This window comes from Grammomys surdaster, unplaced genomic scaffold, assembly GCF_004785775.1.
Source record: "Grammomys surdaster isolate TR1022 unplaced genomic scaffold, NIH_TR_1.0 126313, whole genome shotgun sequence".
NCBI classification, from domain to species: Eukaryota; Metazoa; Chordata; class Mammalia; order Rodentia; family Muridae; genus Grammomys; species Grammomys surdaster.
Window position 1 is genome coordinate 10,932,941 of NW_021621113.1, and position 14,360 is coordinate 10,947,300.

Here is a 14,360-nt window from a genome sequence, read left to right on the forward strand (position 1 = left end):
TTTGACAAAATAACTGCTTCTCATTCTGTTCTGCTTCCTTAGGCACGCCTTTTTACCCGAGTCAGCCAGTGTACCAGTCAGCACCTATCATAGTGCCTACGCAGCAACAGCCCCCGCCAGCCAAGAGGGAGAAAAAAACGGTAAGATCTTCATTGATGCGTCGGAAACTGGAGCATACAATCATTTCTAAACTAAGCATCTCCAATCATTATTCACCTCAGTTGCAACAGTGACTGCCGTTTCTTCCTCTGCTTTCTATCTCTGCCTCTCACCTCAGCCTAGAGGGTTTACACAGGCACTTGGCTAGGACCTCCATACCCACACTCCTCGTGTCACCTCTTCCCAGCTAGGCATGCTGCACGGGTAAGCGCACCTCGGGCTCCTGTGGGAGGAGCTCTGGCTTATTTCTCAGCTCCTGTGTCTCTATTACTACAGCACTGAGCAACAGTTATGAACCAACATAAGGGAACAGTAGCGCCAAATTAAAAGGAGCCGAGATCCTAGAGTCACAAGGGGGGCAAGACTTGGAAGAGAGAAACACAAAGCAAAACGTAGTAATCAAGAGAAGACATTTCCCTCTGTCTAGTAAGTCACACCCAAGAGCCTAAGCGCACAGTGACACATAACTGGAATTGTGAGCTGTTTGTAGGAGATGGCATTCAGTGTTTACCCAGCAGCATAGATGGTGGCGCTACCGGTCAGCAGCAGGCCCAGATCCACACACGTGATGAGCTGGGAGTGTGGTTGTCTGATGTGCTCTGATCTAAGACAAAGTCACGCACTCAGGGTTTTTGCTTTGGCTAGAAACAAATGATTTAGGAACATGTCACAGTAAACAGAACACTCCAGTTTAGCATGACCCAGCTGGCAAAATGGAGCTGTAAAGTGTTCCCTTGGTATGGTAAAGTTGACCCATGGCGTCCTGGAATGCAGGGGGAAATGGCGCTAACAGAAGTAGATGGAGAGCGGTGGTGGTGGTGGTGATGGTCCTCAGTGCTCGAAGGGGAAGCTGGGTGTGGCGGCACACACTTGTTATCTCAGTATCGAGGAGGCTGAGCCAGGAGGATTATCACAAGTTCCAGAGCTGCCTGGACTACATAGTGAGTTCAGGGCCAACCTGGGCTATATGTAGAAAGACAGTTTGAAAAACAAACAAATGGGCTGATAATGAGTAGTTGCTTCCCTGTAGCCTTCCAGATATCCTGATGGTTTTTGATAGTGAATTCTCTGAAGTTCTCAACAAAGCAGTTAGCTTATTAAGCTGTGCAGGTAATGGACATCAGAAGGGAACCTTCTTACCAGTGGCTCAGCTCTGAGTTCCTGGAGCCTGGATTCCATCCTCATTATAGCACTGTTCTCTTTGACATTGTAGGCTTGAGGAGCCACTGACTGTTGAAACAGGAAGCACGTGTACTGTGCTGTGTGCCAATGTCTAACTTAGCAGTCAACTTGGCAATCCTTCTGTGACAGTACATTGAGATCTGCCTCATCCTTCCTAGTGGGACCTTGATAATTTACCTGTGAAGACGTAGGAGAGTATTGGACTGTTGTGTTCTCATTTGACCTGTATGTGGATCTGTGTCTTTACTCAGAAAAAGCAACAGCAAGGATACTTACAGAAGTGTACACGGGGCACAGAGCACACTGCAGCCAACTAAAGCCTACTACGATATCGCAAATGTACATCTTTATTTTCTGAACTTCACCATTAGGGCATTTAAAACTTACTCGGGCACTTTGTCATTCCTATGCCATCTGTGGCTCTTGTTGCTATTAAGAACTCTGAGTAAAATCAGTGTATGTGGCAGTCTTACACAAGCATAGTTGGCTTTCTTTTTTGACCTTGAAACTGAACCTGGTCAGTCCTGCTTTCTTTGCCATTACAGTGATTGTCATAGCTTGTTGCCTATGGTTTTTGGAATAACCATGTATGGTTCTGTGATTAAAGCGGAACTTAACAAATTTGATAATTATCTCTATGTATGTCTTTAATTCATCATCCAAATCTGGTACACAGACACCACATTAACACTTACCATTTTATTTAATATTGTAGATAAGAATCCGAGATCCAAATCAGGGAGGTAAAGACATAACAGAGGAGATTATGTCTGGAGGTGGCAGCAGAAATCCCACTCCACCCATAGGAAGACCCGCATCCACACCCACTCCTCCTCAGGTAAGTAGAGAGCATGACTGTGGGCGCTGGGCACTCACTCACTGACCTCCTCACTCTCTTCCGTAGCCACTCTCTGTCCTTTCCACTCTGTCAGCTGTCTCAGAGCCTGAATATCTAAGGATGCTTAGATAGACAGTTCTTTTTACAAGTTACTTTAAAGTTTTATTGGTGATGTTTCTGTGTGTTGGCTTCCCATTCAGAGCCCAGTTGCTTCCACACTTGCTAGTGAACTGTTGCATGATATCCAAAGGAGCTTCGTTCCTGTGGAAACCACCCAATTAATGAGTGGCCATGAGTTCACTGTGGAGCCTCAGGAGGAAGTGCTATGGAAGAGTATGGCGTGGACAGTGAGGATGTGAGCGGTGTCGCAGGTGTGCCCCTTGAGAAGGTGGCCTCCCTCCGTTAGCCTGTGCTTCCTGTGTAGACTATGTCAGCTCTGCTTATTTCTTAGACGGCTCTGTGAGTCTTTTCAGGACTGACTGCTAAAAGTACGTGGCTGTGGTCTTAGAAGAAATCAGAGAGTCCCAAGAAGAGCTATTCTTTAGCAAACTGTGACTTGTGATATAAAATTGTTTTCCCAAATTTGAAACATTTTATTTTGTTACTGGGTGACTTTCTAATTCAATCAGTCACCTAGTGTCCAACAGACAGAAATAGCTGTTTAGGGAACAGTTTGTTTTTTTTTCTCCTATGGCTGGAAGATGAGAGCCCCCAGAGCCAGTTGACAAATGAACATTAGACCTGAGGTAAGACATGTCAGAGCAGTGAGCCACCGACTTGATTATCATCACAGAGCCTCAAGTACGTGTGCTGAGACATCGAGGTCACTGAGAGTGGGTGAGTTCAGGTCAGGACCCTTGTAAACCTGTGACTTGTTGGCTTGAATGGGCTGTGTTGTAGTGTGTCTTTCTTTCCCTTGGGAGTGATGGTCTTCTCTGTCGAAGTCCCCATTACAGAGAAGATGATTAAGAGTGTGGTTTCTTCTCTAGAACTGAACATGCAATAGGAATAGTTTCTCATCTGAAATGACCTACATACATGGTCTGTTGACAGCCAGGTGTAATTCTAGACATAGGCAGCTTCTCAGTCAGCCAGGTTTGTACTGTAGCAGAATTCGTAGTTGGTTGGTCAGGATATACACACTTTAGTCTGTTTTCAAACATCAGTTAAGAAAAGGTGTAGTTGACAACTTTAAATTCTCACCTTGAAAATCTGTATCTTTCTGTATTTAAATTCTCTATATGGTGTATCTGGCTTTTTGCTTAGTTTAGGTTTTTTTTAATATTTATTTTTGATCATGTATGTGTGTATGTATGTATGTATGTATGTGTATGTATGTATGTGTGTGTGTTTGTGTGAATGTCTGCCATGTGTATGAGTGTCCTTGGAGGCCAGAAGGTGGCATCCCCTGGAGCTGGAGTTACTATAGGCTGTTGTCAGCTGCCTGATATGGGCGCCAGGAACCTGACTCCATCCTCTGCGAGAACAGCGAGTGCTTTTAATAGTGGAGCTCTCTCTAGCCAGCCTGTCTGGCCCGGTCCGGTCTTTGAATCTTGCAAGTGTGATCCTGTGCTTTTCCAGCTCTTCTTCAGTCCTTACCCATTTCCCTGGGACCATGGGTGCAAACCCAAGTCTTGGTGTCTGTATCGAGACACTCAGATAGACATAGTGATTGCAGTGGAGTGCTTCTCTTGAGTATTGTCTCTTTTGTGTTCTTAAGTGTCTTGTAAGTGACATACATTTGAATCCATACATACAAATCTTTGTATATGCATAGAGTTTGTAGGACGGATTGTAGCTTGATGTATGTACTTTTCCTCTTAAAGTCAACAGCAGAAGCATTACAGCTCCTGGCTTCATTTCTGGTAAGTCATGGAAAGCTGTCTTTCGCTCTCTAGATCAGGATGACTTGAACTCAGAGTGTCTGCCTCTTTGCCTCCTGAGTTCTGGGATTAAAGGTGTGAGCTACTCCTATTCAGCTTGCCAGTCCATCGTGAATGGCTTTCTAGCTTAGGAGCTGCTCTGAGGACTCCTCCTCTGTCAGCGTGTTGAGCCAGGAGTCTTCTTGTTCTCAAGGTGTACCTCCTTTTGTTTCCAGTTCGAGAGGTGTTTGGTCTCTTTCTGCTTGGTTCAGAATAAAACTGCAGGTAGGTGAGCTGGTTCTAGCAGCCTGTTTCCCTCGGTGTTTGAGAGTAGGTGGTGTCCTCTAGTGGTAGCAGTCTATGTAGGCCTTGGAAGTTGGATTCCTTGGCCTTAGCAGCAGCAGTGTTACAACTCTGGGCTATAAAGACCTAACTCTTTTATTTTTCTCTCTGTGCCCAGGCTCCACAGTCTCTATCCCATGACCGTCAGCAGTGTTTATCCTTCGGGCTCAGCCTCTGCCCTCCTCTGCCATCTTTCTTTTACCTTCTTCTGCCCTGGCTGTTCTTAAACCGTCCAGCTTCTTTTTTTGTTTGCTGCTAAGCAGGCACGGGCTGCATCGCCAGTTGTGCTCACACTCTGCTACCTGGTCACCTGTTGTTGACATTCCTACTGGCCCTCTCTGCCATTGGAGACACTTTGATGTCTGGTTTTTCTTGTGAGCTCAGCCCATACAGCTGAAAGGAAGCAAGGTACAACTTCTCAAGCCTTTTATTGGACCTAACGTTACATTACCAGGAAGGATGACATTTGGAAGCATCTCTCTGCAGAGTGCATTTGTAGCCAGATGAGAGGTATTTGAGTCAATCACAGCTCAGCTAGCATGCAGATGAAGGTTTATGTCTATTCCCATCACAGGCTTGCCTCCTTAACCTCAGTTATAACAGCCTTTCTGCTAGGTCAGGAAGTGAGGTGCTCCCCTCGTGTCCCAGATAGGCATGGCTACTGAGTCATCCAGAGGCCATCAAGGTCTGTGCTAGCACAGGCTGACAACTGGGGCAGACCTGGTTGGCTCTGTCTTCAAGAGCTAGGTCAGACTTGCTGTAATTGTGTAGTTTCAAGGCATCCATAGAATGTTCCAAATGGCATGCTGGTATGCAGCTGATCTTCTGGCTGTTGAACTGATAGCCCTTTAGTTCAGGGTAGCCAGGATAGCATTGGAGCACCCACAGCTCCTACCTAGGGAGTCAGATTGTTCTACCCGCAATGTCTCTGCTTAGTTACCAGGAGTGCTCCCAACAAGAGAGCTCTTAACTACTTACTCCCAAGGGTGACCTTAGCTTGTTTCTGTGTTCTTTTCTGAAATAAGGTTTCATTATGGGGCCGTGGCTGAGCTTAGACTGATGGCAGTTCTCCTTCCCAGCCTCCTAAGGTTCGAATGGGGGACCTGTAGCACTAATACTTGAACATTTGTAACAGTGCTTTAACCCTGCTCTACGTCTGACCAGAACCTTGGACAGATGGGTCCCATTACTTAACTCCTCTTAAGTCCCACACAGGAGCTTGTGTTCCCATAGCAAAGCAGACTGCTGGCGTCCAGCCTGTCTGTGCTTTATGTTCGGGGGCATAGACACCACAGAGTGGCAGAGCGTAGAGACCTAGTACTAGAGGGTTAGGTGAGACCATGTTAGAGAGGCCTGGGAGTTTGAGAAGGGGAGATAGGCAGGCAGAGAGACGCCTCGCTGTAAGCTTCACTGTTTAAGAACAATGTAATGTAGGAATATATATGTATGCTGTACTCCCCCCTGCTGTTGTGGTTTTGAAGGCTCTCTTTTAAGGCTGATAGCACAGTCCAGCGTGGTGTGGGTCTGTGGGTCTGTGGTTCAGCTGAGTGAGAAAGTTAACCCCCAATAACTGACTCAAAACACACGTTACTCGTGGATCTCGTGAGTCTCAGGACTCCTGTCAGGAGGTCACAGAAAGTATGAAGGCATCAAAGAGATCAACCAGTGGGGCTGAGAGGAGAAGAACGACAGGGTGAAAAGACCAGACTGTGCCTTCTGTAAGGCCTGTGAGTGTTCTGTCAGGCACCCCACAGGCTATAGTTGTGAGTAAAGATGGCTCGGGTGAAGGAGGCAGGTCTGTTCTTGTTTCAGGTTTGTTGTCATTGTCATGGATATGTTGGCTTTTTCTATCAGCGGGATTCATAAACAGCCACACATGGAATTTAACTGGGCAAAGCTGAAAAAGCCTGCATGGAACTCGTGGCAGGCCTGAGTCACTGATGGCCACCAGAGATGATTGCTGACAGTTCATTGAGGGGAATGATCTTGGGGTCCACATGAAGAAATATGAGGAGAAAGGGAATTTTTATTGTTGCTGTCTACCCTAGACGTCAGTGGAACCATAGGCTGTCTTCCTTTGTAAGTTTTTAAATGACCTCTGTGTGACTGCTACAGATGTTGAGTATTACACACATAGAAAGTTTGTTTCCTATCACCATGGAGCCCACCAGATGGTCACTGTGCTTGACTGTAGATGCATACACAGGTGTTAGAGAATGGCTTGCTTTGCACCTGAGAGACAAAGCTTCTGCTCTTAGAGCATCCTAGTTAGTTTAGCTACTACAGTGGAGAGGAAGAAATGTTAGTATTTCCCCCTCTTTCCCCCAGTAGCAAGTCCTTTGGTCATTGTTGATGGTGTAAGTGACCAAGAGATGCTTTTGTCCTCGGAATTACCAGCCTCTGAAAAGGAACAGAAGAGACTAGATAGGTAGAATTTTAAAGTGTCCACATGTACTGGAATGGTGTGTACTGTGTCATGTCTGGTGCCAGTGTAGGCCACAAGAAGGTGCGGGATCCCCTGGATGGGAGTTACACAGAGATGGCTGTGAGCTCCCATGTGGTTGCTGGGAATTGAACCTGGGTCCTCTATAATAGCAAAAAGTGCTCTTAAGTTCTAAACCAATTCTCCAGCCCCAAAATAGATTTTAAAAACTGCTGTTCAGCCAGGCAGTGGTGGCGCACGCCTTTAATCCCAGCACTTGGGAGGCAGAGGCAGGCAGATTTCTGAGTTTGAGGCCAGCCTGACCTATAGAGTGAGTTCCAGGACAGCCAGGGCTACACAGAGAAACCCTGTCTCGAAAAACCAAAAAACAAAACAAAAAAAAAAACCCAAAAAACCCTGCTGTTCATCTTACACCTTTCTCCCTCCTTTCTCACCAGTTTAGGATCACCCTTAGAGTAAATCATAGCTAAAACTTGGTGATGGATCTTGTGCTGTCAGGGAAAGGTTGGAAACTGACTTGTTGGCACATGTTGAATGTAAATCTTCTGTAGTTTGGGGAATTGCCAGAGCCACCAGGGGAGATTAGCTCTACACACCCAGACCCTGGGAAAGGGAAATCTGTCACCATTTGTCAATAAGTCATTCATACTTTAACAGTTAATTGCTTCCTCGTGTTAGGTTGGCAGTACAGGTACACTGTTGTGTTATTGGTGTATAAAATTCAATCAGGAAGGAGGTGTCTGCATGTACAATTTGGATACAGGACAAACCAAAAAAAAAATCTCGCCTTAACTTTTAAAATAGCCATTTTGTCGTCCATGTCCTTGGCAGAGGCAAGTTGGTTACTCTCTTCTGTGAAGCATTTTATTGTGGTTTTTAGTGGTGACTGTGGTAAAAATGGGAGTTACTAAATTAAGTCACATTGTTCTTCTTGTTAACATAGTAGTGTTAGTACTAGCCCTCGAGTGAAGTCTGTTACTATTCAGTATGGTGAGCCTTAAGGACTAAGCTGGCATGCATTCCTTGTGTTTAAATGAAGTGCAATGGTGAACAGGATCTGTTGCATACTTAACTGTTTGGATTTAGAGTGCATTGTGAACTGGGTGTGGTGGTACACACAGTCCCAGCACTTGGGAGGCAGAGGCCAGTGGACAGGCAGGGCTACAGAGAAACTCTACTTTATAACCACCACCACAACCAAAAAAAAAAAAAAGCTCTTTAGAGTGGATTGTACCCAAGAGATGACTTTGGCTTGATTTGTTTTTGGCGAAATATCTTAAGATACGGATTAGATTTTCCAGTTGTCTCAAAGCAGTCAGGAAACTCCCATCGACTTAAGACCAGTTCTCAGCTTTCTTGCACTTCTGTGCAGAAGCCAGTGAAGCCAGTGTCCATCGAGCTTTAGATTGGTTATAGAAACCAACAATCTCATTAGATTTTGTTTCCTAGTTATTTGTAAACTACAGTTAGTCAAACTGAGTGAGTTATTAGCCTTTGCTTTTAGAGTGTGAGGCTTCACTTTACATGTGTTATGAAATATACTACAGTAGGAATAAGGGACAGCTGGTGGGGGCCTCCATCAGGGGATCCCTGACAGATATGCTAGGCCTAGTATTAAAAGTTTATTGTGGGAAGGGAGGGGAGCAGGGACCTGGAGAAGGGGCAGAAGAAGGTGTGGAGAGGTGACGGGGACAGAGAAGGACAGACAGATTGACCAAGAACAGGGAGGAACAGTAAGGGGGGTGGGGAAAGAGGGAGAGAGGGAGAAAGGGGGTGGAGAAGAAGGGCTGGGGTAGCAAGCAATTCTCTTACATGCTGCTGCACCTGCCTTTTACCAGCTGGCAACACAGGTGGTAATGGCAGCGAGAGATGACGAAAGCTGTTGCTAGGTGGCTGTTGGGTAGAGCCTAATGGAATTGTCTGTAAGTCAATAACATGCTCTCTGGACACTGGAATCAGCTGTGGGAGTAGAATGTGCACAGTTGCTATCCCATACTACCTGCTTTAAGTATGCCAGGCAGTGAGGGTAGAGACTGTAGCCATCCAGAAACAGACGCACATTGTTATGAAGAACCAGCATCTTCAATCTGTTGCTTATGTTAGGTCTAGAAAATTAGAACAACTTAGTGGGCCAAGGTAGCACATGGCCTATATCTCAGAGCTTACAGGAGCAGGGGAAACAGACGTTGTGGTCATTGTCAACTAACTATTGAGGTCAAGGCAGCCTGGGATACATGAGACCAGTCTTTACAGAGAAGCGTAAACAAAAATTAATACAGCATTATGTCTGTACATGTGCAGATGATAAACTGCTGGAAGTGACAGTAAAGAGAAGTACGGGAGGTTATGTATGTCCCAGGTCTGAGGTCTTTTCAGACTTCTTTGAATGTATACATTTGCATATGGTCTATACCTTTGGCTTTTATAAACCATTTGTCACTGCATCCTTACCTCCTCAGACAGAAATCAGCCTCATGCTTAACCACAGGTGTGTCCCAAGGGACAGTTACATCAGGACTGCCGGCATTCCTTTGTTTGCATGTTAAACAGTTTAATTGATGGGCCATCAAATTGTCTTCTGTTTGTATCTTAATGGAACAATGCCATTCTGAATGATGTTTCTACCTATTTTGGGGTACATGGTTTCCCTTGGACTAGATTGGATTCTCTCCATCCCAGCAGTACCAGAGCATCCCCTTTGTTTACAGTTTTGTTTATCTCACAGATTAGAAAAAAATAGTATTTAGTTCTTACAGATTTCTGAAGTGAAGAGTTTATATTGTCTTGTAATTTCTGTGTGCATATACATTATCTGTCTTTTACGTACTTGTTTTAGAGTAATATTTGATTTTTTTGCAAGAGCCCTTTATATGTTAAAGGCATTCCTTGACATACATAGTTTAATTCGGTTTTTGCTGTTGTGACAAAATACTGTAGGCTGGGTAATTTATAAACCTTAGAAGGTTGTTTAGTGATCCTGAAGGCAACAGAGTCCTAGAGCACAGGGTTCCTGGCTCAGGCCTGCCTTTACCATTCCATGAAGAAGGTGAATGGGAAGGAAGAAAGAGGTAGCAAGAGGGAGGAGGGCGTGCAGCCCTGAGGAGAGTGTGCAATTCCTAACAGACCCACTGATTGTTTGATGGGTTTTTGTTGTTTGGTTTTGTCAGGAGACAGGATCTATTTTGCCCTGTCTGGCATAGAATTAGCTTTGTGAACTAGGCTGACCCCAAACTCACAGATGTTGGAACTAAGGGTGATTGCCACCACACCGGGCCCTAACAGACCATTCTTATTATGAGCCCAGCCGTCTGGCCCTCCCCTGGCTTTCCAGCTGGGTTGGCCATTACATTTCCCGCAGTAAACCTCATGAATAGGAACTGCAGCAGTGATATACTTCTCTTTATTAACTATTAACTATTTTATTTTATTAATGATCCTTTTTGATAGTTTGATTAAGCTTTTAAATGTTTATATTCACAAATTCTTAGCATTTCTTATTTTGTGTTTGTTCTGTTTAATGGCAGGGTCTCACTGTAGCTGTGGCTAGCCTAGAACTCAGTATTTACACCAAGCTGAGCTTCTGCCTCTGCCTCTTGAGTGCTGGGATTAAAGAGGTGTCTAGCTTTTCCTCAATGATTTGAGTGGGGGCTTTGCTTTGAGAAACCCCTCTCCTGATCCAAGACAGCACAGGTGGTTCATGTATCTCCCCCGACCCTCGCCGTCTCTGTCCTGTGCTTCTGCTGAGAAGTCCACCTTTCCTTCATTGTCTCCATTGCTTTTGGCCTTATTTGTTGCTGCCATGCCCAGGTTAGGAAGTATGGGTTACTGTACCATTCCATATGGTGTCAGGGCAACGTTGTCCTTAGTCTCCATAAGATGTTACGCTCCAGCGTCTCAGGCTTACAGACTGGACTCAGGGTCTTGTTCTCCCCACCCTCATACATAACAGACACCAAACCTTACTGTCTTCCTTCTCCCCCTGGTGTCTTCACGGAGCTTCCTAGTGTGTCATAGACCTGTATTTAGGTAAAGTTAATCACGGCCCCTTTCACTTCCTGTGCACTGACTGACTACATTAATCTTAGGAATTGTGTCTTTGGTTTACTCTTCTCTCTGGCTGATTCTTCATGAGCAGTCAGAAGTAATCGTTACTTTGAAAATTCTGTTTTGTTTTGTTTTTTGGTTTTTTGAGACAGGGTTTCTCTGTGTAGCCCTGGCTGTCCTGGAACTCATTCTGTAGACCAGACTGGCCTCGAACTCAGAAATTGGCCTGCTTCTGTCTCCCAAGTGCTGGGATTAAAGGCGTGTGCCACTACTGCCCAGCTTACTTTTAAAATTCTAAACATTTATTATTTTGTATGCTTGAGTGCTTTTCCTGCATGTGTGTATTTGTATGTTATATCGGATTTCTGCCTGTGGAGGCCAGAAGAAGGCATCAGATCCCCTGGGACTGGAGTTACAGGCCGATGTGAGCCAATATTTGGGTGCTGGGAACCACCTGAGTCCTCTTCAAGAACACCCAGGCTCCTGGAATTCATTTCTAAAGCAGAATTCTGATTTTGTTGCATTGCTGGGGAAAGTCCATTCTTCCCTTTCCCATTGCTGTGGAGATCAAAGCCTAACACACACACACACACACACACACACACACATTCCACATCCATGTAGCCTGTTGGTCCTGCTGTGTTCTGACTCGCCTGCCCGCCTGCCTCCTCTTACCCTAACTTGTGGGCACTCCTGGTTTTCTGTCATTCCTGTACGGGCTGGTCATATTCACTTCAGTGTTCTGCTCAGAGACCCTGAGTGAACTAACTTTCCTTCTCCCTGGAATCATCTCCCTGCACTCCGTCCCCCAGTGCACTCTCACCGTATTCCTCAGATGCAGCCTCTCAGACACTGAGACCCTGATTGTGCTGCCTTCGGCTGTTTTAGCCCTTCAGTATCACATAGCCAGGTGGATTCAGTACTTGTTTTTGTGCTCCTTGTCTTGGTATTTATTTCCTTTGACTATCTTAGATCAGTACCATTCTGGAGAATTTGTCTTAGTTCTGGTAGGTTCTCAGTGTTCAGTTCACACAGCTGAAGAACTGTCAGCAAGTCTGTCTTTCCTTTGGAAGAAGTATGTTTTCTTCCTTCCTCATGGCGTCATTAAATGTGTTATTTTGCTATTTGTCTTGGATGTTTCCCGGTGAAGGCCATACTTGTTTATGTTCTCTGGACCTATGCATGTTAAATATGGGAGACATTTTCTGTGAGGATTATTCTAAAGTTATTGAATGGCCTTTTAAAAGAAAATCAGTTAAACCTGTAGAGATAGAATATGTGACATTGAAATGATGGCTCATGGTGCCAGTGAATGTCTTCAACTTATGTTATTTGTACATAACTGTTGGAAGCCTTTGCCTTCCTCTCAGTGGTAATAGGTTGAGCTTGAGCAGTCAATATTTCAAGTTCTGTTGCTCTAGTACTCTAGTCTTCTCTAGTACTGTGAGTTAACATGTCTGCTCTAGTACATGGGATTCCTGGCTCCATGACCTACACAACTTTCCAGATGAAAGTATTGGGTTTGGTTTTTTGGGTTTTTTGTTTGTTTTGTCTGTCTGTTTGTTCGTTTGTTTCTGTTCTGTCTTAGAAGTGCAGGCGGCAGCTGTACTCAGCCATGCTGGCTACCTGCTTTGTCTAGCAAGATGACGCTCAGGTGCTTTGTGGTTGTTGTCTGTCTGCTGCCCTGTGAGACAGGCTCACAGCCCAGGCTGTGCTTGAATCTATGGCAAGCTCCTGTCTCAACGTCTTTTGAGTACTGGAATATGGGCTGAACCGCTATACGTGGGTTAAGCTGCTTTCAGGAGGGGTGACCCCTCCTGTATTTGGGAAGACTCTGTTCTTTGCTCCCAAGTCCTTATTAAGAGTGCTCATCTTAACCAGAGTTTAGAAGATCATTCCTGTGTGTTCTTGGAAGCTCATCTTCTGCCTGAATTTAAATCCCCCCCACCCCCTTCTCTCTTTCTGTTTCCTTCTAGCAGTGAGAACCTGCATCTTACTGAGGTTGAACAGGATAGAACTTAGCTTTACACATGTTGTAAACTGTTGGAGCAGTGAGGAGACATTGCTGACTTGGTCCTGATCTTTAATTGTGACTATCTGGCATCTTTATAATTTTGTATTTTCATTCCCTGCAATCTTTGGGGACATTTTTTTCATTCCTACCTACTGAGGTAAGGGGTTTGGGAATCCTGCAAGTATGTCAGTGTCTTTATTCCTGCTGAAACTCATTTTTGTGTGTGTGGGTCCGATGCTTATATTAGAGACCAGATTTAATCTACTTCCTGACTTTATGACACGTTAAGTGTACCAGTTCATGACATTCATGGTTTGAGAAGACAGGGGACACCTCTGTTGAGCCCATGGTGGTTGAATTGAGGTTATGCCAGATTAAGACTAATAAAGAATGAGATTACTCTTTTTCTGTATTAATATTGTCATTTTCTTCATATTATGAGGTGTAAAATGGTCAAAGTGACAGTAGTACAGACCCTTTAGTTCTTGCTTGCACAGCTGAGCCAGTGGCAGCATTTTCTCAGCTTGTGGCCTCACAGTTGACCCAGTAGGTGGCTGGGCCTTAAATTCCTGCTCCCTCAAGACATTCTCTGTATATATGTGTTCATGTCACTATGCCTGTGTGCACCTAAGTGTGACTGTACATGCTTGAAAAAGTGGCTATCGTGTTGAGTATGTGTGGAAGTCTGAGGGCAGTGTTGGGTGTCTTCTCATGATCAGTATCTTTAATTTTTGTTTTCTTTTTAATAAACCTTTTCATATATTTTGGTCATAACTCTTTCCCATCCCCTAGCCCTGCCTCCCTGTACACCCAACGGGTCATTCATGCTTGAGTTCGCATATGCTCACGTGCATGTTTCTCTCTCTCTCTCTCTCTCACACACACACACACACACACACACACACACACACAGAAAATGATAAGACCAAAAAATAAGGGATTTGAGGTGCATATTTTCCACATCAATGCAGACCTGGCTCACCCCTCAGTCCCTACTTGGCATGCCTTGCCCCCAACCCTGAACTTTACAGGGCAGAGGCTGGGCTGCCTTCCCCCAGAAGCTCCTCCCTATATAATCCCGACATTATTTTTAAGGGTTGTTTATTTATTTTATGTGTGTGAGTACACTATAGCTGTTTTCAGACACACCAGAAGAAGGCATCGAATCCCATTAAAGATGGTTGTGAGCCACGATGTGGTTGCTGGGAATTGAACTCAGGACCTCTGGAAGAGCAGTCAGTGCTCTTAACCGCTGAGCCATCTCTCTAGCCCTTATCCCAACATTTTGGTCTCTCACTCTTCTCTTTGAGTGAGCTATTTCTCTCCCTAGACCCCCAAAGACCACTAACCTGGCCTCAATTCTTGGGGCCAGTGAACTTGCCCAAAAGCAGCTTCCCAGTAAACCTGTCTTTAATATCATCTAATGTGGTTTAAATTGGCTCTTTTCACTGGCAGTGGAGAAATTACCTGTCACCC

The 14,360-nt window shown here is 44.9% G+C and overlaps 1 protein-coding gene across 17 annotated transcripts in view; it reads left to right on the forward strand.

Moving 5' to 3' along the window:
- Eif4g3 (eukaryotic translation initiation factor 4 gamma 3) overlaps positions 1-14,360 on the forward strand; it is a 221,703-nt gene that overhangs the window by 112,527 nt on the left and 94,816 nt on the right. For 16 of the 17 annotated variants that reach the window (XM_028759686.1, XM_028759683.1, XM_028759672.1 and 13 more), the window contains 2 exons: positions 43-140; positions 2,057-2,179. In XM_028759686.1, the coding sequence (XP_028615519.1) occupies positions 43-140; positions 2,057-2,179 (221 nt within the window). Of the gene's footprint in view, positions 1-42; positions 141-2,056; positions 2,180-14,360 lie in introns of those variants that run through there. The other variant, XM_028759688.1, reaches the window with a different exon arrangement.